We start from the raw sequence: 27,399 nt of genomic DNA on the forward strand, positions 1-27,399 counted from the left end.
GTCTGCCCTACCTCAAGAAAAACTTCTTTGGGAGCAAGCAAAGTCCGCCCAAGGCATTTAAAAACTTCACAAACCATTGGTGAAGTCCGCCCAAGGAGGATGAAAGAAAATATGGCTAAGTGTTGGTGGATAACAAGAAAGTGTTGAGTCAAGATGAAGTTCACATAAATTTTCCTATCCAAATACTAATCAGCCTTTTAAACTAAGAAATTCCTTGCTCCTTGCCTAAGTCCGCCCAGGGAGGTGTGAGATTATCCTTGTTCTAGCATGAAGTCCACCCTAGGGAAGCATTAAATTCCTTGTGGAATGACCAAGTCTGCTCCATGGTGTGAAAAAGCTCCTTGTCAACACATCAATTCCGCCCAAGGTGAAGGAAATGTTCCTCAAGTATTAGCAAAGTCCGCCCTAGGTGGATAAGTGAAATGTTTGGCTAAGATGAAAGCAAGTGTGGAAGCAAAGAGAAATTCGACCAAGTTGATAAGGAAAATTTTGGTGGATTAAAACAATAAAAGCAAAAAGGATGAAAACAAGAAAAGAATTCGCCTAAGTGGTGATGACAAGGTGAATAAATCAAAAGTCAAAGGCAGGAGCAAAATTCGCCTAAGTGTTGGAGGTAAAAGGATTAATGAAAAAAATAAAATAAAGCACAAGGAAATTCACATAAGTGAAAGGGAGAAGAGTTTAAAAAACTTTGGCGAAGTGTAGAAGGAAAAGGAAAAAACAATTAAAGCAAGTGTGGAATTAGAAATTTTTTGCCTTAGTGTTGATGACAAGGTAAATAACGCAAAAGGATAAACACAAGAAGAATTTGCCTAAGTGAAGAGAGGGAAGTTCAGGTGAATGAAAGCAAAAAGGATTAAAACAAGATGAAATTCGCTCAAAAAAGAAGGCTTCTAGAACAAAGCAAGAGGAATTGCCATTGAATTTTAAAACAAAAAAACAAAAAACAAAAAACAAAGCAAGATAGGGATCAAACTCCCCATAAATACAAACTTTGGCAATCCATTATTCACAAGTTGCCTCTCGTACTTGGGAATTTGAGCTCTTAGACGAATCCCTTTCGGTTGCAAGGTAGATTTTCAAAGTTGAATTTCAGGTGCAAGAAGAAATCAGGCCAAGTTGGAAGTAATTCTTTTTAGGAATTTCTTCAATATTTTCAGGTTTATAAAAATTTCGATGGCAGATTTTTCAGAGTTTCAAGTTCAAATTGCACTACAAGACTTCCTTCTTTCAGTCTAAAAATTCTGATTCTCAGACTTGCACATGATTTCCCATCTAATGGAAGGACAACATTCACGCTTCAAGGTGGAATCCAAGGATGAAAGGAACAAAGAGGAAGGACTTATGCTTTGTCAAGACATTCAAGAAGATTGAGTCCTACAAGGATGAAAGGCTCTACATCGACCATGGATTTCTTTTGGAAATCCAAAATCAAAAGAAAGAACTTGTCAATATCAAGGATTGTTTGTGAGATCAAAGTGAAGATGAGGATTAGTTCGAACATAAAGAAAACTTTAGAATGATGGTGAACACAAAGATTCCACACCAAGGAGCGATAAGTTCAATGAAGAGAATGTTCCAATCATCTTGAATTTCCTTTGGAAAATCCAAGAGTAAGGTGTCAACACTTCTTCATGATGGGAAATCAAATTTGCAAGGCAAGCTGAGGTGGCATCCTAGTCATCAATCAAACAATCCAAGGGTTTCAAGTCAGATATGTCCAGGTGCAATGAACCAGACTTAACAAATGGAAGATATTAAATGGCTCTTATTTTCTCATTGGTTATCCCAAAAATTGTAATTTTCTCATTGGCCAAAAGGAGTTTTTTTGCAGTTAACCCTAATCAGGTTTTTATTTGTTAATCTTGGCCTTTGATCTTGCATCAATTTGGGCTGTTGCTTTGTAATGGGGTGCCTATATAAACCCTCCTCTCATTTGTAAAGGAGATATTTCTGAGAAATTGTTGTAGTGATACTTCTTAAGTGCAAAGATATTATTCATTGTACAAATGTTGGTGAATTTTGTCGACTTTTGCAAGTTAGCATGGTTTCTTGGCTCTCAATAGAATAGATTCCATTTTCAAGTTGATAGATTGAATGAGGACATGATAGAATTGCTTAATGTGGAATTGATGTGTTTATACTTTTGATAATTGGATGATTTTCAATTATTGTGCAAAGTTAGCTTGATCCAATAAATGAAAACTTAACTTCTATTGCTATATTCATTGTTTAATATGTTGGTGAATATTAGTAATATGATTCACTTCTTAAGATTACTAGCATATCACAATGAACCAACTAAGTCTGTCCGCATGAATTTGGAACCTTGGAGTCGTCTTTGTGATGACATAGTCCGTCTGTTTAGCACATAGAAGATTTTGATCAAGAGAGAATAGGATATCTCTGTGTATTTTATTCTGAGTTGCACATGCATAAAAACACACCAACAAGATCTTTTATTGGAACTAGTATTACTTGAAATTCGCAGGTCAAGCAAATCTTAGAGGGAGCGCTACACACAAAAAAGGGCATTTGTAAATAATCGTGGCATGTGGGATATTGGTCTTTGGGAGACAAAGCTATGTGACCTTCTGGACGTGTCTTTGGGAAGAAGACAAATTTGTTTGTCTAGAGTGCTAGGACACTAAAGGAAATCGGGCCTGAATTAGACTTTTCTGGGCACTTTATTGTCTTTTTCCGTGATGTGGAGAAGATAATATTTGAGACTGTAAAGTTATATCAATTTTAGTTAAAGAACAAGTTATGAACTATGAATGCTATATATGGATATGAGGAATTATGTCAATGTCTAATAATTCTGATTTTTATCTGCAGGTTTGAAGGAGAGAGATCATTTAATATTTTCTATGTCTTCTCCAAATGAATTCAATTGGCATATATATCATTTAGGCAACCGGTCAATTGGTGTATTGACCGGTCATGCCTTTTAGGCATGACCGATCAATGCACCCATTGATCGGTGCCTTTACAATTATACCATTAACACAATGCTGATTATCGGTTCAAAAACCCCCGATAGCATATTGTAATATCATAATATAATGACTGATCAACATAATGAATCGGTTCATATAAACACTGATATTCAAAGTGCACGATGAATATAATCCAACCGGTGCATTTAACCAATGTTAATGCCAAATGAAATGGTGTATTCATTAAACCCGATAACAAATATGCTCGATGTAATTAAGCCCGATAACAGATGTGAATCGGTGCCAATGTTTCTGCACCAGATAGCAAGTATGTATCGGCAATTTTAACCCGATAACTTATAGCATTTAATATGCTATTGGGTTAACACCCCGATAGCATATTAATGCCAATTAACAATTGACATTAATATGCTATCGGTTTGTTAGCCCGATAGCATAATGATAAGCAATGTTTGTACAATCTGATAATCATATGCAATATAAATCAGACATGAAGCATGTAGATAAATAACAGAACAAGGAAGGTTAGGAAGATCTTATCTTGCATAAGCTACCATGCATTAACACTCCCTCTTAGCTTTGGAAGATAGATAAGGCAACCTGCATCACATTTCCTTTTCATAACTAAGATAATGTCAATCAGCAAAAATCATTTATACATGAGAAGTACCATCAAGACATATGATACAAAATAGAAGAACATCACCTGAGCATGTGACATAAAGTATTATTTTAACATGTGATAAAAGTAAGAGAATCATCACCTGATCATGTGAGAAATCACCAAAACATGTGATCTGTAAGATTCATCAAGATATCACCTAACACATGATATCAGTATTGCCTAACATGCAATACTTAAGGATAAGTCTATGAGAAAGGTTAGCTTCTCATCATATCCAAGTTGTGATAAGTGCAATAACATTTATAAATGTTTATCACAACATAGTCATGGCACATCCATGACTTACCAGAGATCCAACATGATCAATGGTTGAGATATCACCTACACGTGATATCAGTATTGCCTAACACGCAATACAAGGATAACCATATGAGAAGTGCTTAAGTTCTCATCATATCCAAGTTGTGATAATGCAATAACATTTGTACAAATGTTGTATCACAACATAGTCATGGCACATCCATGACTTACCAGTGATCCAACATGATTACTGGTTTGACTATCATAAGATCGTCACCTTATGATGTCTACATACAAGTGTTCAGTATCTGAGAGATCGTCACCTCTTAGATATGAACACAGGTGGCAAGAAGCCAAGAGATAGTCCAAACATGACAAAGAAGTTTACACCTTAAACATCTTAAATATATGTAAGTATAGATTACAAAGCAGATTACCTTTCTATCATACCTAAACCCTTTCTGAAGTGATCAACCTTCACTCTGGAAAGTGGTTTGGTCAGAATATCTGCAATCTGATCTCCTGTACACACATATTCTAACTTTATCACATTCCTGTCAACCATATCTCGTACATAGTGATATGGAATCTCAATATGTTTGGACCTGTCATGAAATACTGGATTTACAGAGAGTTTTATACAGCTTTGATTATCACACTGAATGACTGTAGGTTTCATAGGTTCTCCAAATAATCCCACGAGCAATTTCCTTAGCCATACTGTTTCTCGGGCAGCCATTGAAGCTGCAATATATTCAGCCTCTGTGGAACTCTGAGCTACTGAAGATTGTTTTCTGTTGATCCAGGATATCATGCCTGACCCTAAACTGAAGCAGCACCCTGAAGTGCTCTTTCTGTCAGTCACACTGCCAGCCCAATCTGAATCTGTAAATCCATGTAGATCTATGTCAACCTTTTCATATTTAAGACCAAGCTTTAGGGTACCTTGTAGATATCTCATTATATGCTTTACTGCAACCAGGTGTATCTCCTTAGGTTCACACATGAACTGACTTAAGGCATTAACAGCATAGCAGATATCTGGCCTTGTATTTACTAGATACATCAGGGACCCAATCATCTGCCTGTATTGAGTGGGGTCAGTAGGTTTTGATTCTGCTGCTGCCTCTTTAAGTTTGTGGAAGTTGGTTTCCATAGGAGAGGTCATGGGTCTGCAGTTTAGCATTCCAAATCTTGTCAATATGTCCAAGGTGTACTTCCCTTGGTTCAGTACAATATTATCAGAATTTTGCCATACTTCCAATCCTAGGAAGTAATGAAGAAGCCCCAAGTCTTTCATATCAAATTCTGTGGATAGATCTTTCTTGCATTGATCTATTAGGTGATCATCTCCTGTAATTAATAAGTCATCAACATATAAAATTAATATTAACATATCACCTTTATTTCTTTTGAGGTAGAGATTAGGATCTGCATCATTCTTAGAGAAACCCAGCTTTGAGAGATAGGTGTCAATTCTTTCATACCAAACTCTGGGAGCTTGTTTGAGCCCATAAAGAGCTTTCTTGAGTCTACACACATGAGACTTTGCATCATGAATTTCAAACCCTTCAGGTTGCTCTAAGTAGACTTCTTCCACGATCTCGCCATTTAGGAATGCTGTCTTAACATCCATCTGATGTACCTTCCACCCCTTTGCTGCTGCAATGGCTAGGACAGCTCTTACTGATGTGTACCTGGCAATAGGTGCAAATGTTTCTTTGTAATCTATTACTTCCTTCTGTGAGAACCCTCTAGCTACAAATCTGGCCTTGTGTTTGTCAATACTGCCATCTGCAGCATGCTTGATTTTAAAGAACCATTTAGAAGACACGACAGACTTCTTGGTTGGCCTAGGAACAATCTCCCAGACATCATTCTTCATAATGGACTGATATTCTTCAGTCATGGCATCTATCCATACTTGATGTTTGAGTGCATCTGAAACATTGTTAGGTTCAGCTTTAGAGAGATCATTCATAAGTGCAACATAGTTGATGAATTTATTAGGCCTCTTGCTTTCCCTGAAGGTCCCTGAAGAAGCAACGAACTTTTGAGCTTCTGCTATAGTTTTGGTGGCCCATAGTGGTCTTTTCTTGCGATTATCTATAGGTGGGTTTTGTGTTTCACTTATAGTTTCCTCAAGATACTCCCTCTGAAGCTCAGGAGTAGGTTCTTCTTCTAGGTTAGGAGTAGGATTATGAATTTCAGGTTCTATTGTATTTTGGGCTCTTTTGAAGGCTAAATCTTCTTCGAAGATTACATCCCTACTGAGTTCAATATTTCTCTGCCCTTGTACATAGATTCTGTAGGCTTTAGAACTTTCACTGTATCCTACAAGTATTCCCCTTTTTCCAGAGGGTTCTAGTTTTAGTCTTTTCTCTTTAGGTACATGAATATAGACCGGACACCCAAATATCCTAAGATGGCTGATATCTGGTTTTGTCTTGGTAAAGACTTCCTCAGGAGTTTTATCTTCAAGGTGTGAATGAGGACATCTATTTTGTATGTACACAACAGTGTTAGTTGCTTCTGCCCAAAGGTTCAAGTTTAGATTTTGATCTAGTATCATTGCTTTGGCAGCTTCTACTATGGTCCTATTTTTCTTTTCAGCTACTCCATTTTGTTGTGGATTATAAGGTATTGTCAACTCCCTCTTAATCCTAGAATTTCTGCAAAAGTCTTTAAATAGTCCTGATGTGTATTCCCCCCCATTGTCAGTTCTTAAGATTTTAATTTTGTTTTCAGAGAGATTTTATGTTAATGTTTTAAACTCTTTGAACCTACTTAGGATCTCTTCTGATTCTTTATATTTCAGAAAGTAGATCCACGTCTTCCTAGAGTAGTCATGAACAAAAATTACATAGTACAAAAATCCCCCTAGCGAGGGTATGGACATAGGCCCACATACATCAGAATGAATTAACTCGAAAACTTTGCTAGTTTTCCTAGTACTATTCTGAAATGCATTTTTGGTATTTTTACCTAAGGCACACCCTTTGCATGCCTCTGAATGATATTGCTTCAACTTAGGTAGACCTGTGACAAGGTTTCCCATGGTTGACAAAGCTCTATAATTTAGATGGCCTAATCTCTTGTGCCATACTTCATTTGCATTAGTTGCTTCATGGATCAATGCTAGATTGGGCTCTGTACATAGCTCATACAAATAGCCTTGTCTTCGACCAATGACCTTAGCGTCTTTGATGGAGGATCTCTTTGGCCAAGCCAACACCTTGTTTTCCATGAAGGTCACTCTGTATCCTTGATCTTCTAGTGCTGATATGGAGATTAGATTTCTTTTGATGCCTGGAACATATAGTCTTTCTTCAAGTCGTAGTGACATGCCTGTCTTCAGTTTGATGGTGCAGGTTCCAATTCCTCTGACTGGATGTGAAGAATCGTCTCCGATGGTTACTTCCTCATCATCTTTCTCTATCATGGAGTCTAGTATTTCTCTAAAGCCGGTGATGTGTCTGGATGAACCACTGTCGATCACCCATGAGTTAGATTTGTTTGAAGTATGGCTTGTAAGTTCTGAGTAGAGGACATAGTTCTCGGAGTCATTTTCTTTTCTAGATTTCCTTACTTTTGCAAATGTGGCTTGCTTCCCTTTCTCCGGACAGTTTGCAACATAGTGTCCGAATTTGTTACACCTATAACATTGAACATGTGATAGGTCTTTTTTAGACGTGTTCTTGCCTTGTTTAGCTTTTCTTTTCCTGAATTGCTTCTTTTTGTACTTCTTATTGATGTTTGTATTTAGGACTTGCAAGTCTTCATCTATATTCTTCTGTTTTATTCCTACCTTGTTCAATCGGGATTCTTCTTGTAGACAGTCATCTCTTAGTCTTTCAAACTTAGGATATTTGGACCTTGCACTGATGCCTTGGACGAATGTGCTCCATCCACTAGGCAACCCATCTAAAGCAATGAGTGTTAGTTCTTTGCCTTGGATCTCGTAGTCCAGAGTTGCAAGTTCATCTTTTAGAACTGATATCCGCATGAGGTAGGCGTTGATTGTCTCCCCTTTGTTCATGGTGATATGATTTATTTCTTGTTTTAGTGCTAGAGTACGACTTGCATTTGATATCTCAAATGTCTTTTCAAGTGCCTTGAACATTTTATAAGCCGTCTCTTGCTTTCTAATGATGGGCATTATATTATTTCTTACTCCATCCACTATTATTTTAATAGCCTTATCATTTCCCTCGATCCATGTGGATTTCTCGGTTTCATCTTCTGGTTGTGCACTTTCAGTTTGGACATATGAATCAACTTTGTTTTCTCTTAAAATCATTTTGATTCTAAACTTCCAAGCTGAAAAATCTTCGCTACCTCCGAGTCTATCTTCGAATCTGATAGCGTTGGCCATTATGGAAATGTGATGTAGTTTGTAACTTAGTCCTTAAATTTTTATCAAAATTGAATAGCCTTAGGTTCGATAACTTGGCTCTGATTCCATGTAAAGTTATATCAATTTTAGTTAAAGAACAAGTTATGAACTATGAATGCTATATATGGATATGAGGAATTATGTCAATGTCTAATAATTCTGATTTTTATCTGCAGGTCATAAGGAGAGAGATCATTTAATATTTTCTATGTCTTCTCCAAATGAATTCAATTGGCATATATATCATTTAGGCAACCGGTCAATTGATGTATTGACCGGTCATGCCTTTTAGGCATGACCGATCAATGCACCCATTGATTGGTGCCTTTACAATTATACCATTAACACAATGCTGATTATCGGTTCAAAAACCCCCGATAGCATATTGTAATATCATAATATAATGACTGATCAACATAATGAATCGGTTCATATAAACACTGATATTCAAAGTGCACGATGAATATAATCCAACCGGTGCATTTAACCAATGTTAATGCCAAATGAAATGGTGTATTCATTAAACCCGATAACAAATATGCTCGATGTAATTAAGCCCGATAACAGATGTGAATCGGTGCCAATGTTTCTGCACCAGATAGCAAGTATGTATCGGTGATTTTAACCCGATAACTTATAGCATTTAATATGCTATTGGGTTAACACCCCGATAGCATATTAATGCCAATTAACAATTGACATTAATATGCTATCAGTTTGTTAGCCCGATAGCATAATGATAAGCAATGTTTGTACAATCTGATAATCATATGCAATATAAATCAGACATGAAGCATGTAGATAAATAACAGAACAAGGAAGGTTAGGAAGATCTTATCTTGCATAAGCTACCATGCATTAACAGAGACTTGTTTTGATAATAATATAATTGCTGGGTCAAAAAATCTGTCAGAAAAGACAAAGTCAAATTAGCACTAAAGAAAAAATTTCAGGTTGTTCTATTTTGCCAGCAACTAGAAGACAAAAAGGAGCTGCGTTAGGTTGGAAAGAGTTCGAATTATTTTAGGACTCTCATCAGTATTTTAAGTTGGGCAAATATATATATTTTAATTGCAGATGGGACAAATTTCAGAAGAGACAAAATAGGGAAAAGACAGGAGAAAATATTATGAATGTTTTAAATGATTTGCCCTTGACAATCCAATTCCTTTACCGTTTAGCTGATTTCTTACAAGTTCTTCAATTCGTTTTGCCTTGTCAATTTGATTCTTCAGATCCATGATTATCCTTTCTGATGCTTCAATATTTTGAGATAGTTCGCCTTAGATTCATTGTCCTCTTGAATTTGTAGTTTTAGCTTTGAGTTCTTCTCAAGCTTCTTGATTTTGTTTGGGGCACAGATGAGTTCTCCCTCCAGATCTACCATGATATCCTCTTTTCCTTCTAGCTTCTCTTGTTTTTCTTTGTCTTCACATTCCGGGGCATCATCGCTTGTTTTTCATTGCAATGAACAGAATCTCTTCTCTATCATTGTTGGAAAAACTTCCATCACTTTATTCCGGTGAGCTATTATCTTCTTGGATGTAGAGGCTCTTCTTATGCTTTCAAATGTTCTTCTTTTCATGGTTTCCTCGTGTGTACTTTTTCTTGTTATGTTGACGATTCCTTGTTTTTGTTTTGCTATAGTCTTCTTCTTCTTCATTACTTTTATTCTCGGCCTGTGGACACTTATAGCGAAATGACCTATGTTACCACAATTAAAGCATTTAAGAGTATACTTAACTTTGTGCTTGCCGGATCATTTCTTGAGCTTCTTCTTCATGATGGGAAATTTTGGAATTGTTGTCATTGATGTCAAAAGTAGCAAGATTGTTGATATCAAAGAAGTTTTCTGTATGAGGAGGAAGTCAAGACGAGTCTGCTTAATTATGATACTTGGCTTGATTATGTGCAATAAGGAATGGAGAAAGAAAACATGAGTATCACAAACAATGAAGCAGATACATTTATGTTGGCAGACTGAGAAATAAATTATTGTTAATACTGGCCAATCTCACTTCATGAAAGATAGATTTACATGTTATATTGACCGACCAGCTTGTGACATATTCTCCAAAACATAAATATGTAGTTAAGACTGTCCATTTTATTAATGAAAAGTATGGATTAAGTAGTGATTATAAGGCAACGATTCCACTTACTAAGAGCCAGTGACTCATTATAAGGCAAAATCATACCATGACCAAGTTTATGGAAAGACCAAAACAAGTCCAAGCTCCTCATGAATGTGCAAGGTACACTTCATCATACTTTTCCTATGCTAGCTAACTCCTAATTAACGACAAAGTTGCAGCAAATTTACAATGAAATGAATTCTGTCTTGGCCGGCTTCCCTTGGTGGATATGTAAGACAATTAAAATGAAATTAATTCTGTCTTGGCTGACCACAGTTGCCCAAGATAGAGATATAAATATGATAACGAAGAGTGGCAATTAATAAAGACCCCTAATGCAGCGATTCCAAAATTGTAGATGCAACAATTTTTAATAAGGGCAATAATTGTGAAGACAACAATTAGTATGTGATGGCAGCAATAAACATGTGAAGAGAGCGATTAGTAAGTTTAAGGATGGAAATAATTCTTCTTCACAAAGGGCAGCAATCTATAATGGAAGGGTGCTTCTCTTGGAAAGAATGCATCCATTATGAAAAGGTATCTCTTTTTATTAAGAGATGAAGATATAAAATGGGGTGGAGAAATAATCGTGAAGAATAAGATATGTAATGAACAAGAAATAGATTGGGAATAAGAGTTAATATATGTCTTACACCAGAAAATCGGCAAATGTGGATTTAAAAGAAGATTACAAAAGGAAGATTTATGGCAGATCTATAAAGAGGAGTTTATGCAGATTTGAACGAGGAATATATATAGCAGATTTATAAAGACAAGAATATAAATAAAAGATCTATGGCAGATTTGTAAAGAAGCTCATATATGCAAGATTTAAAAGAGGAGTCTATGGTAGAAATATATGTGAAGGCATTGCATTCATATTTGTGAAGTAGAGCATATAACCTTTACTGATTTTGGACAAATTTAACTCTCTCCAAACTGAGTCATTTTGTCAAATTGTTTGCTTGCAGATGTGAATAATGAAATTAGTTTTATACTTGTGTGTTCCTGATTTTGCTTGGTTAGATAAATTGATTTGATTTAAAGGATTAAATACTGAAATAAGAGAAGTATACAATATCTGAGCACATTAAGTTTCCAGAACACATAAATAAGAATATCAATCTTTCCTTAAATAGAAAACTAAAGTCAGAATGCAAGAGTTAAAATACAGTCTTCTAACCTTCTTTGTTCGGATCATAAGACATGTTGTCAGGTCAGCAACCTTACAATGCTCTGATTACAAACAGCAGCAGACATAATCCTGTAATTGATATTACTCAGTTCCATATTCCATGTCCTCTCACTCCAGGAGGGTCATACTCTGCAATGAGCTCGAGGCATTCAGAATAATGTGTAGATTAGTGATCTATATCTTCGGGAACGATAGTAGAGTGCAGTCCAAAATACGTCATACTGTAATTCTGTAGCATGATTTCCAGCAACATGATCCTTGAACTGTCACTATTTGAATAATCATCCTTTAATAATATAATCTCCCAGCCTGTATAGTCAAATTGCACGCCACATACAGAAACGCCGGTATAATGTGCAACAAGGCATCTGATATGGAGGGAATCACATTCAATAAGAAAGCGTCAGAATTATATGCTGGAACATAAGCCGCTGCTCTGCCTAAAACACATGACAATAACGTTGGCTTTTTTCCTTAGCAGGCAATAAAGCTTGAGTTCGCCCAATGAATATGCAAAATATAACAATATTTCTCACGCCAAGGTCTCTACTTATTATCAGCGCCAAACTCCTCTTTCAGATTGCAAAGATTTAATGAATGAAGCCTTCTTCAATTTGGACAGCAGATATTCAAATCATCTCTCGTATATGGAAGTTGTCATTAATTTATTTCTCTGCTAGAACTATTAGAATCAATCCTGCAAAGCCTAACTCATCACCATAGAAGGTATCACATCATCAAGATCCTGCACCATGTGCAGAGTAAAAAGACTTCTTGATGGAATTAAGCTCACGGCAACCAATTTCTCAGAGACTGGCACCAATATTTGCCTTGTGAAATAATTTATTTAATCACCCAACTTTATAAAGTAAATTTCAATAAATATCATTGCCCTTGCATTGAAGTAATCTGCCTTCCTTAATGTTATTATACGGTACCAGACATGAATATTAGTGCTCATCAAATAATCCGTTCCACAAAGACCACGTGAAATGTAGAAGTATTGCAGAAATGAAAAGTTTATGATAAAGGAAGAAGAACCTTGATACACCAAATCTTAATAATATATTCACCAAATATGTAATATGAATAACATAGGCCCACTAATCAATCACCTGAAAGGATTATCGTCAAACACAAATAAGAATGTACGCCGAGTTACCTCCCTAGTCTTCTTATGGGAACCAAATAAGGATTCCACGATTTCTGTGAATTTCTATCTCTCAAAACCTCACGCTACCTAATTAAATATTTTCCACATGCCTTCATTCATCAAATTGTTATATCACTGAAACATTTAATTCTTTGGAAATACCACAGGCAGTGCCATAATAAAATCTTTCACAATATTATTATTGGATTCAAATCATCAAATTTATATTCCTGAACGTATCTCTATTTAGCACTTAATAACATGTCTCTGGATATTTGTAATGTCCCCTACTTGGAAGCTGTCATGTTTTTAACAATTATCAATCATTACTGAACAAACTACCAATCTATCATACTTAATAATTAATTCTATTATTCATAGTCCATAATTTCTAATGCAATGTTCAATCCTTGTTACTACCCAGTCCTGGGGATGAAGGAAGTAATTATGCTGTCAATGTGCTTAGAAACCAAACTACAATATGCTCCCTCGAAGTTTACAGATACAGGCCCTTGCCCTATCTTGGGATCATACCCTCAAGGTTTAGAGAACACTGACCCTTACCCTATCTTGGGATCACCCTATTGGTTGGATTTAGACTGCCCCTCCCTGAGAACAAATCAGACCCCTTCTTCATAGTTATTGACAGAAATAACAAGAATTAGACTATAAGTATACTAACTTCTCATGTATTATGAATATATATGAAATTAAGTATGACTGTCATACATATTGCAGTCCATATTAATATTACTATTAAATTCTGCATAAGAACATTATCAGGCCTCATATATTAAGCATACAGAAGAAGCACATCCCCATGCATACCACCAAGAACAAGGATGTTACTGCTTGTAACTTAATAATAATAATTCTGACCTAATCTGATCCATGGTGAATTCGATCCACTAATTGATTAAGGATTGCTGATAGCTGAATCCTGATACTGTCTGCTGTTGTTTCTGGGAGAAGTGTGTGTTATTGTTTCTCCTCCATGCTCCTCCCCTCTCATTGAATGGTTGGTCTGCTGCTTATATATCCCCTTCATCGGCTTGAAGGGTATGTCTCTTCCATGGGTCACCTTCTTCAGTTCTTTGTAAAAGTGGCTATCTATTTCATGTGACTCTTGCCGTTAATTAATAGTTTGTTAATGTAATTGCCTTTTAACAAGGGTTATTAGTAAGCATAATTCTCCATGATTCCAGTCACTAATGCTGAATAGGATCGATGACTTTTACCAACTGTTCCTGTGCTTCTTAACTTCACGTAGCATTTTGGAAATCCATCTTGTCCGTTCATATCACAAACTGCTAACTAGGAAAAAGACCCAAATGTGTAGGAATCGATCAAAATAGGATAATGGCGAAGTCTTACTAGTAAGGCCATTTTCGGATTATGGTTATGCATTGATATTTAAAGTTTGCCAATGTGGATAAATAAACCCAAGAGCGGCAGAAATCAATTATATCGCGGAGTCTGATAAAACCGTGAACATGTAGAACCATGTGTAGAGGTATATGACAATGTTGATAAATGTTCAGGGACATGACAATATTAGATTAAACCCTTATTTTGAACAATCACGAAATAGTAATACCTCTGCAAATTTGTCTCCATAGGAGACTTCATGAATTTGTTCCTCGTTATGCCCAACTGAAGAATCTGAGTGATTTTTCCAAGTCTACCTAGGGAAGATAGTTTCACTGCCGAAGATAATGCCTTCAGGTCTCCGTACTGAGCATGTAAATCTGAGAACTCTCGGAAATATTATTGTAAGAAAATATAATTCATTCCATGCCTCCATCCATCTCAAAGCCTCAATAAATAATATTGTTTGACAATTCCGATACAGTTACTTGAATTGATTAACTATGTGACTTAATTAATCTTCCCCTAAAGTCACATTATTAATTATTAATATTGCCCTTAATTTAAGGTAATAATAATAACTAATTATTATTTAATTCTCTTTTTGAAAATATTTCAACCTTAGAAGTTAAATGATATTTTATTCTATCAAAAATGGGACATTACAATTTATATGATAACCATTGGATCATCTACAATGTGAATACAGTGTGGGCAGATTTATGAAGAGATTTTGAGCAGACTTATGAAATAATATCAGGCCTTAGAAAGCAGACTATAAGAGCAGATAATCAGACCTTCAAGAGCAGATCATAAGAGCAGAAATCAGATGTTTTAAGGACAGATCCATGAGCTAAATTTGGGCCCCTTTTGAGAGCAGAAATCAGAGTAGACATGGGGCAGATTTGTGAACTTCCTTTGAAGATTATATTTCAAATCTGAGTGGGGGTTTTAGAGCAGATTTTCAAGAGAGTGGGCAGATTTTGAAGTCCTTCAAAGGATCTAGGGCAGATCCAACAACATCATTATCACCCTACATCTTGAAGGTTGGAGCCTTCTACTTGGCGAGATTTGAGGTTGGAGCCTCTTATTCAAGAGATTGGAGTCTCTTGCTGAGTTGGAGCTTAGTGGAGGGGATTGGTGTCTCCTGTGGGTTGGAGCCTACGAATTTGTAAGAAGTTATATATAAAAAGCAATATTTTTCCGTGGTTTTCTCCTACAATCGTTTCGACATAAAATCATGTGTGCATCTTGTCTTCTTTTGTTAGTTCTTAATTGTTTGAATGCTTTGTTCATTGCTTTTAGATTACTAAAATTAAAAATTGAGAAAGTTGATCTTACACCGATTCACTCTCACTCAGTAAAAGTGTGTTTGTATTTTCTTCACTTCTTCATCATTTGAACTTTCACTTGATTTGGGTTCTTTGTTCTTCATCTTCTTGGATGCTTTGAAAGTGGCTTCTTGTTTTAATGTCTTTTCCTTTTTAGTCCTCATTTTGTATTCATGAGGATCCCATGCAACTTGTCCATCTTCAAAGTGTCTAGATCCTTCATTTCTTCGATGGTGGAAACTTTCACATCAAATCCATTGGGAAGATATCTTAATACCTTTTGCACAATTATTGCATCCTCAACCTTCTCTCCAAGACCACAAATTGTGTTTATGATTCCATCCACACGAAGTAGATAGGCTGTGATATTTTCTTTGTCCTTCATCTTCAAACTCCCAAATTGTCTCATGTGGGTTTGGAGCTTAGCCTTCTTCACTTTTTCATCTCCTTCATGGGATTTTGAAGTTTGTCCTACATCTCTTTCGCTGATACACAATGCATCACCTTGTCTGTCATGTTCCCTTTTTGCACCTAGTTAGTTGAGGTTTCCATTAACCTATCCTGGGTTCCTGTAAGCTAAGTGGATGTGGTTAGGGGACTCAGTGTCCTGAGGAGAACTCTAGCAGATGTTTTCAATTTATTTTGGCAGAGTTTCTATTTTTAGCGTATGGCTATTTTTAGTAAGTGCTATTTATTTTTAGCACTTGGTCTTTTATTCTATCCCCTCTTAGTTTAGAGTGAAATGCTTTTCAATTTAGTCCCTTGGCGAGTTCTAAGTTGACAAATTATTTGATTTATTTCACTTAAATGTTCTTTTACAAAGTCACCTTATAAAAAAGGGAAATGAGAGGGAAATATATTCAAATTCAAATGTGTGTTGCCCTAATCTTCCCTCTTATAACTACGAGTTTGAGCTCTCATTTGCATAAACTGGATTTGACAACTTAAGGAGATGCTGGTTGAATGAGTTCTGAGAGTTCTTTTCCTGGTTGATGGCGAGAACCCTCTACTTGGTTGCTGGTTTCAGTGGTGAAACGTCCAGCCTAGTTGGTTGGTGTACTTGGTTTGAGATTGACAATGTTTTGGCCTGGTTTGGTGATTTCGGTTTGAAGATGACAAAGATTTATGAAGTTTTTTTATATGGTTATTTGATTTTTGGTATGGTGTGAGCTTTGTTGGAGTGCTATTCGTATTTGGTAGCGTTTGGATGCTTTTTCAGTGTGCTAGTGTGCTTTTTCAGAGATACTAGATATCATATTTTTGCTCATCATAGTTGGAAGACTTGTGGGACTCGCCAAGACTTGCAAGTCTCTTGGCGGGCCGAGTTGACTCGCCAAGGACTCGCGAGCCGAGTCCAGACGACTCCTGGCACAAGACTCGCGAGTTTGTGCCAAGGACTTGCGTGAGTCCTAAGTTGGAACTCGTGAGTCCGACTTGAAGACTTGCGGCGCACAGAATGACGCCTAGCTATGTTAAAAATTGTTTTTATTTTTTTCACTCATTTTCCATTCTTATTTGCTCAAAACAGGTTTGTAGGGTTTGAAGAAGGAGAGGAAACAAGATCAAAACAGCAAAGAGGAAGATGTAGTCTTCTCTTTAGTTTGTTCATTGTTGTTTTTCACATTTGGACATATCATTATATGTAATTTTGTAAACATTTATAGACTTATGCTGCTATTGTACATTTTAAAGTTTGAAACTATGAGTATGAATGATGAAATTTTAAATATTTAGTGTTTAGAGATCATATGACGTGTAATGTTTCAATTATGGCTCTTATGTTCTCTAAATGCGTTAATTTCTTTTTGTTTTTTTGTAAAACTACGGTTTTTTTTTGCCGAGTCCTTTTTGAGTTTTTGGCGAGTCTGAGTTTTCCAACTTTGCTGCGCATAACTCAATTGGAGTGATTTCTCATTCTAGGTATAATTTCATTGCATTTCTCATACTGGGCACCATCTTTTGAGCATTCATGTTTGGTTTTTGGTGGAGTGCTGATTTTCTAAGGCAAATCACCCTTCCTCAAGGGTCATATAATCTCTTTTTGGCACGTGGGGTTTTGGAGTTTGGTTTAAGTCTGCATTTGGGGTGTTGGAAACTATTAGCATTGGAGTTTAATATTGCTGATTGAATATTGAAAATGCTTTAGCAGTTTTGACCCTTTGATGGATTGGAATATGTTCTTGAGAATCACCTTAGCCCCATTTTGGTGCCTAGTTTGGTGCTGGTCACCTTCTGAGCATTCTATTTATGATTGGAGACTATTTCCAGGTCTCAAATTATAATACAATCTGATTTCAGTTTGTTATTGAATGCTTGTTGATCTTTTAATGATGATATGTGTGGTTTAAATGCAAATGAAATGTCTATTCTGTTTCATTGCAATGCTTATTCTATATATGCAACAACGCGTGACATTCTGAAAACAAATTCCAATGGGGATTATTCTCTATGGAAATTCTCATGATTGATTTAATATTTTCAAGACAATTTGCAATTATCCAATCTTGTTGGCAGAAATAGTTGCAAACTTTGTCCATCAAACTCACAAACCCATCGAAGGATGAAGCTGTCACAATTTTTAAATGGCTCCATACTTTTAACAAAACCTTGCCATATTGTCAATAATGACATCAGAAAACCCCCTGCCAAATCATTTTTATCCAGCTTCCATAAAACCTTTAATTTAATTGTTTTTGCAACTCGACTAACAAAAACTTGAACTTTTAATATCTCACAAATTGGAAGGCAATTTGGTCTGAAAACTGTCCACATCAGGTGAAATACCATCAGAAATATTCCCATAAAAGGAATTTGCACCAGCTTTTATAAATTTTGAAATTTAATTGTTTTTGTAAATCTTGCTAATCCGCACGACTACTCCTGGGTTTGAACTAGAACAGTGAACAATTGTCTTTCAATCGGGTGTTGGATACTAGAATTCGGTGCAACTAACCTGCATAAATCGATTGAACGCTAATACTTGGAATAGATTTGACAACCTACACAGGAAGAACACAGTGCAAACGGCCTATGGCAATGGTTTTTGGATGACAATTTTGATTGAGTGAATGAATTGCATATTGAAAGAAGTTGAAATATTTGCAGTTAGGAATGACCCAATAAGAGACTTTGACCCATAAAGTTTAAAATTTTGCATTTTAAAAAATGAGGGCAACAGATCTATTCCTCTGTTTTGTATTAACTTAAGCAGTCATCAGATTAAAAATGAATGAAATGATGAATTTGATATTATGGCAACTTTAGTATTGGTTGAGAAGCTGATTATCTTTAGTATTTTATGTTTTGGGCATTTCAACAAACCTTTAATAACACGAACACTTAAAGATCAAACAAAGTATAGTGGGAATATCACACTACCAGGAAGTTGATATATCATCAAGCATTTATTAAAGAATAGAAAAAATACAGTCTCATTACTTTATATTGTTAACTGTTAATTTTTCCCTTAAATTATATCTTGCTGGGCTCAACTTAAAATTATATTATTAATTATCTCCCTTGCTTTATCTTTTAACAAATATGAAATGGGAATAGGGTAGAGGTCTTTTCCATGTCTTTAATTCTGAAAAGGAGATATGACACCATTTGTAGATTCCATTGCCTCCTTCTCTGTTTTGAGCTCATCTTCGTTAGTAAACAAAGTAAACATGCCTCTCACATGATATCAATAGTTGTGGTTACAGCGAATTTGGTGGCAGTATGGGCACACATATGATTTTCTTAAAGTTCTTTGTTTCTCCTGCACCTTGGTTGCTGTTCTGATTTTGGAAAAAGGTTAGTTTGCTTTGTTGTAGTGAGGGATTTTACTCTTACAACTATTGCAATGGCTTCTATAGGTATACGATGGATTTTGGATACACATTTTCTCAATGAACTCACCTCCTCTGTTTTTTCATTTCGTTTTGTTTTTCTGTGTAAAAGATGCTTGAAGTAGTCCTTTCTTTGCTGTTATTGTTGACTCTATTTTCAAGTCCCATTGATCTATTTCTGTTGATTATGTCGTTTCAGACAATATCTTTAAAAAAAATCTAGTGTAATATCTTTACTTAATGTTGGATTGATGAATTTTTTGATTGAAATTTGAAAATATAACTGACTACTTTAGCTATAGAATTTTTATCTTGGTCCATGACAATGTAACTATCGTTACAACTGCTGGTCTTACCATTGTTTCTTTCTGGAAAGTTGATGCATTGTTAATTTTGTTACAAACATTTCTAAAATGTGTGAATTATCTAAAAGATTCTAATCATGCATGCTTGATTGATAATCTGTCTAAATTCCTTGCAAGATGAGGTTTTGGATTTTTTTTTGTCTTGCTATAATAGTTAAATTCCCTTGCAGCAGCATGGTTTGGGTTACAAAGCATTATGTTGTGTTCCCTTTGGGACAAAAAAAGTTAAAATTTGAAACAATGTGCATGCACCACATCTTTAAATATTTAAGATAAAACATGTATATTCTATTCCTTTTTGGGCAGATCAACTCAAGTTTTGTCATCAAAACACATTAATGAGCAAGGCCACAAAATGAAAAAAGTGGTACATACTGATAAACTCAAGTAGGTTTATACCATGAATTACATTCTAAGCCCCAATTCCTGAAGCTGATTCTAAATACAAGTTTGCTTAAGATACTCATGATCATGAAGTTACAGAAAAAGTGCAATATTGATAAGCCCAAATTAATTCTATGTAAAGGAATGCCTTGACTTCTCAATGCCCTATAGTGTTAAGCAACCTTAACTGTCTTAATTGAAGGCAACAAAAGCTTCCTAAATAAATTTTTCTTTTACTACCCATGTTAACTTTCAAATTTTGCAGTCACCCACAATCCATACTTTAACATGAACAAGTATCTTTCTAGGAGAAATGAGTCAATAACAAGCTGTGCAAGAGTTAATTGATTGAGCTCAATGTAGATGTATGTCTTCAAATTTCCAAATCACTAACTTTGCTTTTAATTTAATGGCAGATTGAAGATGCACAAATTGAGTATGAAGAGCGACTTCTCGAATTGAGGTCTGAAGTTTCTAGCCTTTAAGATAGTTAAAATCAAATTCTGTGTCTCAAACAACAAAATAACAGATAATTTGCAGTTTGTTTGGAATGAGCGACTGTATGATAATATGTCCAATTTGAAAGGTTTAAAGCTTATATGAAATAGACTATGTTATAAAAAAGACAAATAAGTAGGTCCTAGAATTTGGTAAAATCTCCGAAACTTCTTAAGTTGCTGCCAACATTTCATGCATTGGTTGGAAATGCTACCTTTTCTGTAAAGAATTTGTTATAGTTGCTCACAGATTTTGTAAGTGATCTATCTTCTATGTCTCATTTCTTCTAAAGTTGTAAGCACACGTTGTGGTTTCTTGGTGTTCAACTCATGCTACATTGCATTACTTCATAAATTTTAGAAGCAGCCGTTAGTATTATGCAGTGAACTGACTTTGTCATGTCCCTTTTCACTGTAAGTCTGCTTCATGTTTCCCATGGTTAGGGAAATAATACTAGGGAAGTGATTTTATAACCTTTAAGTGAGTTACACTTTTTATGTCTTCATAAAGTGACTGCTTAAAGTGTTTATTTGGTTTTTTAAAACTGATTATAGATTACCAGTCAAAAAGAAGCTTACAACAAAGAGTGTTTGCTCACAAGAGACAAAGCCTGTCATGTCCCCATTCAAGACCTAGGTTAATAAGAGTCCATATACGGTTGAATAGGTTTTAATTAAAAGAACAATTATGATATCAAGGAACCATTGAGACCGTTCCAGTCTATCATTCATATTCTTAAGATCAGACATGGTATAGACTTATATATAAGAGTTAAAGATATCGAGTATGAAATAAATCAAGCGATTTGATAAGCTATACCCCATCCTCGTAATCAAGGAATGCAGACTCTAAGGACATTACAATTAAACAGAAGATAACAGAGAACTTGTCCGGAGGTCATATCTTCATCATCAGCAATAAGAAGCCGATAATACATTATTGATCAATCCATTGAGGCAGGTATATAAAGAAAGAGGATAACTTTGAAGGTAAGTATCGATCCCTTAAACGTATGGAGTTAATGAAGGTATCGATTTATAGAGATCTGCATACCCTCCATAAACAATCAAATTATCATACCAAATCGATAATCTATGTCAATAATAATATGATAAAAGGTGCATTACTAATATCAATTAAGGGTATCGATTTAGAAGACTAAGTGATTAGCATACAAATGGAATGGTGTGATTGGTATACAACAGTTAGCATTTGTTATTAAGGTAATTTGTAATCATCGTGATAATGAAGGGAGGTGTCTCATCCTTACCAAAGGGTGCGATCCTTTCAGTTTGAAGATATATAAGCAAGATCTTTCCCATTCCATTGGGCATCATGGGATTATATTTTCAGTTTTTTTATTGTCTCGTGGGAGCGCTTAGTTGAACCATAAACCTATTAAGTCATGGATGCACAATTACAAAGGAAGTGTTCAAGGGAGATGGCATCATAAGAACATTGCAAAAGCAAGAAAACATCAAACCTGAGACAGTGGTAATAATATCCAGATCGACCACCATTTATCATTACAATTATAAAAGATATTGGATCAGACAAGGGAACAAGTAACTCTTCAGGGTGTTTACAGACCGATCAGCATGAGATAACTCTCATTCACATTAAGGTGAATATCAGAAATAACGAGCAGCGTATATTTTCAGAGCAGTTGAATCAAATTGCAGATTGGGAGATTAAAAATAGCATATTCTTCAAAGATCAGATTAGAGACAGCTTCTATCCAATCAACCATCCCTCATTAACATTAGTGAAAGGGAAAGTTTAAAGACATATTATTCACTTGGCATTGGTTATAATAGAAAGTGCAAGTGACATTAAAAGTTTAAATATCTCGATATATTTGTATTCAGACTATTGATTATATAATCCATTTTCTAAATCTGATATTATAATCTCTAGTAAGTTAAGGATTTGAAATAATTATCTCTCACTAGCCAATAATCTTAGAAGGGACATTACAAAGCCAGTCAAGGAGCAAATACAGATCCACAAATTACACTCAAAACAGAGATTCTAAACTTTGCAGCTTTTTCTATATTTGTCCGTATCATAGAACCCAATGGGTGGATAGATTTCAGATATATTATCATTGGTTCTCACAACCTCCAGGTCTGGATCATCCTCAGCAACATTGTTTTTTTCTTTGAGCCTCATTTCCTCAAGCAGGTTATCATAGGTGTTAAAACTTAGTAGCTTCGGTAAGATAAATGATTGAATGAGAGACACCATTTATCTCTCATTCAATCATATACCTTATCGATATAACTAAAGTCCAAATGTAGACCTCATGATTAAATAAATGAACTTGTTATAATCATCTTATATGCATAATCGATCATACTAAAATTGTATAAATCAGAATTAAGATAACTACAAAGATATCATATGATAGCATCAATTGATGCTATCATATGATAACTATAATAGTTATCATCTTAAACAAAATTTATACTGATTGATGATTATCATAGTTATCGAATGATTATATTCTTGATGTGACCCAATTACTAACCGGTCAAACATACTAACTAAACATGACCCGATAACGAGCGGTTTAATATACTAAATGAAACGTAACCGATAGTTATTGGTTCATCGCTTAAGTGAAGCGGTGCATATGCCCCGATCAAGACATGTCTTGATCGGGCATGTCAAAAGACATGACCGTTCAAGGCATGCCTTGATCGGGGAACATTGCCTATATGTACATGTCAACGAAAAGGCTGTAGATACATAAAAATATTAAATGTTATCTTCAGCAATCTGTGATATAAATAATAGCAGAAAATATATGAAAAAGAATAATAAACTTATATAACTTCAGACTTGAACGTAAATTTGAATATCGTTTACAATAGGTATAGTTCTTATATCTTTCTTGAAACTTCAAATAATCTTTTACAAATTGTTCATTACCCTCTTTTTCATAGGGCCTGTTTTTGGTGCTTTTTATTTCATATCTCTGTATATTGATTTTACCTGTATCATGAAGCTCCCAGAACTTCTCTTTAGACATTCTCAGTGTAAGTGAAACCTACATGCCAATGGAATGAAAATGAGTCTTTTATAAGAATCAGTAAATTGCCTCTTTCTACATCAGAAACAATCCTTCTTTCATGCTTTCCACAAAAACCAAAGAATATTATTAGTCAAGAATAACCAAAAAACATTGGAGTTTTTGTTCAATCTTTTGACATAGCCAAACAAGATTGTTTGCTAGGAAAAGTTACATGTACTATCCCACCCATCACAGTTACCACAAAGTAAAAGACTTGATTTTAGCTATGCTGTAAGTTTCATTTCCAGATTCATGACAACACCAATTGTAGAATATTGGATTGCAATGAAGGGGGTGTTGAGATATGCGAAATGGGCACTTGACTTTGGCATTTTGTTTAATAGAAGCAAAGATTCTAGGTTGGTTGGATTCACAGATTCAGATTGAGGTTCTGTCAATGATAGAAAATCCACTTCTAGATGTCTTCAACCTTGTCATGGATGTAATCATATGAACCAGCAAGAAGCAGCAGGTGGTAGCTGTCTCCTCAACTAAAGTAAAATATCAAGGAACAATAAAAATAGTGTATGAGGTAGTATGGCTTCAAAGGATGCTTTCAGACATCAAGGTGCCTCAAGTAGAGCCTTCACTGTTTGCTGGCACAACTGGTAAATTAAATACAAAAAATAATAATGTACATGACAATGCATACCAGACATGGCAGAAAATATATCTTTATTCGCACATTCAATTATTACAGAGAAGAGACCAAAGATGGTCGGCCAAGGATTTACACTAGATCCGACAATACCATCCCCCTTCCTTGATAGTACACGACATATTTAAAGGACCCAACGGTTGCCGAGAGGTACACAACCGTCAACCAACCGACACATAACCACCCGAGACTGACAACCCACTCAATACAATTAATTAATACCTTGTCGGATAACAAATATTATCAAACATAACAATAGGCAATTTATGCCGACAACATCATCCCCCCCAAAAGAAAAAGTCGTCTTCTAGACGATAAGCAAACATCAAGTAATATTCGGGAAGACTAACGACAAACAACGACTTCAACTGGACAACCCCAACTTGTAGTGTACCTGCCACATCAAATGGGGGTTTGGGGCAATGCCCCCAACGGGGTCATCGGGGGCAGCGCCCCTCGCAGGGTCTCGGGGCAGCACCAAATTACAACCTTCAAACCCACATGGAACTCCATGGTGTGCATCAATTTTCTGCTTTTTTAAGACGTCAGGAACGAGGCCAATGAAGTCAAAATTCTGATCAAGGTGCGTTCTCCCGTACGGGTATTGTGTTTCCAGACTTGTTTTCCTTCCATATGGGCTTATCCTCCTTGCATATAGACTTTTTCTTTCGTACAAGCTTGTGCTTCTCTCTTGGTTGTATGATGCATAGGTGTGTGGCTTGAGACTCCCTTCATCCAACTCAAAGCTGATGCCTTCGAGTTTTTGATATATTGCTTCCTTGACCGCACGGTATTCCTCTTGTGGTCCGTACGGATTTCTCTTGGTTGCTGTACGACCTCCGCCTTTGGTTGCTGTACTTGTAGCGTGGTCGAACGATCTCTCCCTGATTGCATCCCTGTATACCGTACGATGCCTCATGTACAATGTCCGTACGACTTCCATGTATGTCGTACGATGCCTCTTGTGCCATATATGCCGTATGGTTTCACCGCACACTATACCCTATTCTCTATGCAGTTTATGCGGTACGTCGTATGGGTCGAATGGATAGACCACGCCGTACGGAATGGGTGGATGAGCTACGCCGTACAGAATGGTTGGATGAGGTACGCCGTACGGGTTGATTGAACGAGCTAAGTCGTACGAAATGGTGCTCTGCCGTACGGACTCCTCACCTTGCTCTGTGCCTGTGTGTCGACCGTACGTGTTGACTGTACACTGTACGGTATTTTTGCTTCTTCACCTGCACCTTTTGGATTCGACTTCTCCTGTGGCTAGATAAGAATGTTCCTTCCCTCTCTTGATTTTGTCCTGCTATCAAGTCTGCTTCCCCGACTCTCCCTTGACTGTACGGATCTCCAGCACTCGAATTCTCTAGTTTGTACGGTGTAGTTGGGGCTCTTAGCTTCGTGTGGTAACCTCATCACGTCGACGCAACTTGGACTCTTAGGAGCCAACTTGCTCTTGTCTGCTTTGAACCGTATGGCTGAATTACTTTCGGCTGATGTGAACCATTTAGCGTTTAGTATTAACTTCTTCGGGACATCTCCACCAAGTTCTACAACATCCAATTTCAGATCCTCGCCCTGTGAATCTTCTTCGTACACCTTAGATACTTCCCCATTCCCACTTGGCGGCCTCTGTTCATACGGTACATGATCACTTGGTAACTGTTCGTATAGCCTAGATAGACCAACGTCGGATGTGCACAGATGAATATCGTACGACGAACTTTGTACTTCCTCAATTTGGCCAATTTGTAGCATGTTACAGTCGGGGTGGAAAACTTCATAATCCTCCATCTGCCAGTGGAATAATCCATTAAGAGAACTCGTCTCATCCTCAGAGCAATCTTCTAGTTTGAGAACCCCTTCATCGTTGGGTTTCATGCCTTTCCTTCCTCCGTCCATACCTAACTCTCCACCCTTAGACTCGGAGTCCAAGGGTGCCAGTTTTTCACTCACCGCCTAGTTCCTCAAGTCAATGACGTGCTTCCTCCTGTCACTCTCGATTGAGTGTGTTTCACTTCCAGTTATGATTCGCCTTGGCAGTAACCAACCATCCCCTCCCGAGGAGTGCATCGTACGCCTTCTTCTGTAACCGGATAACTACAAAGTCCAAGAAAAATTGTTGTGTCCCAATCATTACTTTTTGTGCCATCAATGTTCCCAATGGTTGGATGTCGTGTTGGTCAACACCTACCAAGTGGAAGGTTGGCGGCCAAAGCTTCGACTTCCCCAAACATTTCCATGTGTCTTCTGGCAGTACATTTACTCCCGAGCCTCCATCAACAATGGTGTTTGTCAACTTTTTCCCCATTATTTCCATCTCGACGATCGCCGACTTCCTCCTGATGCTCACCGTCAACAACATTGGATCACTGGACTCATTCCCTTTGCCTGATGGTTTTCTCGTTAGTTCCTTTTCGTGTGGCTTCAATTGTTTCTAAAAGACTATGTTGTCACTGACTGTGTTGGCAATTGCCATTCTCAGTTGCAACATAGTTTGAAGAAGGTCTGCCACCTTGATGGGTACGGTGGTTTGTAGCACTTGTCGAACTATGTTCTTCTCTGACTCCCGCAATGACATACTTGCAGTTCCATTGGAAGTTACTTGTTCCTTTGCCAACACTTGTTCTACTTCGGCTTGTTCCTTTTCCATACCAGAGTTTGAATACATTGCCTTCTTTGTTTGTGCTCTTGTGATTGCCAAAACTACGTCCCCTTGTTCCTCCATGTCCAACATATTAATACCCTTCTGATTCGGGCAGTTGGTGTCTGTTGTGACGTTTTCACACATCGCCCCATTGCAAATGGGGACCCTTGCTTTTTTGCTTTTTAGGGTTTGTTCTTTAGGTTTTTTAGGGTTTTGTTAGTTAGCCTTTGCATTTTGAGTGCTGTCGGGGAGATCAATAGGGTAGCAAGTCTGGCTTGAGTGAGGTCCTGATCCTGAAATTTGGCTAAGTCTGGAATGTCCTGATCTTGAAATTTGACTAAGTCTGGAAACTGAAAAACCTCAAAAAACTAGATTTTGCAATATAACTCCTAAAGGTCTGAAACCACTCTCAAACATCCTGAAAGTATATATGGAATATAACTTAAAGTATAAGTTTCTTATACTT

The 27,399-nt window shown here is 36.4% G+C and overlaps 1 protein-coding gene across 6 annotated transcripts in view; it reads left to right on the forward strand.

Moving 5' to 3' along the window:
- LOC131029071 (uncharacterized) overlaps positions 1-27,399 on the forward strand; it is a 180,024-nt gene that overhangs the window by 98,244 nt on the left and 54,381 nt on the right. For all 6 annotated transcript variants that reach the window (XM_057959474.2, XM_057959470.2, XM_057959469.2 and 3 more), the window contains one exon: positions 20,462-20,508. In XM_057959474.2, coding sequence (XP_057815457.1) covers positions 20,462-20,508 — 47 coding nt within the window. The remainder of the gene's footprint in view (positions 1-20,461; positions 20,509-27,399) is intronic.

The sequence above is a fragment of the Cryptomeria japonica genome, chromosome 3 (assembly GCF_030272615.1).
Source record: "Cryptomeria japonica chromosome 3, Sugi_1.0, whole genome shotgun sequence".
Taxonomy (NCBI): Eukaryota; Viridiplantae; Streptophyta; class Pinopsida; order Cupressales; family Cupressaceae; genus Cryptomeria; species Cryptomeria japonica.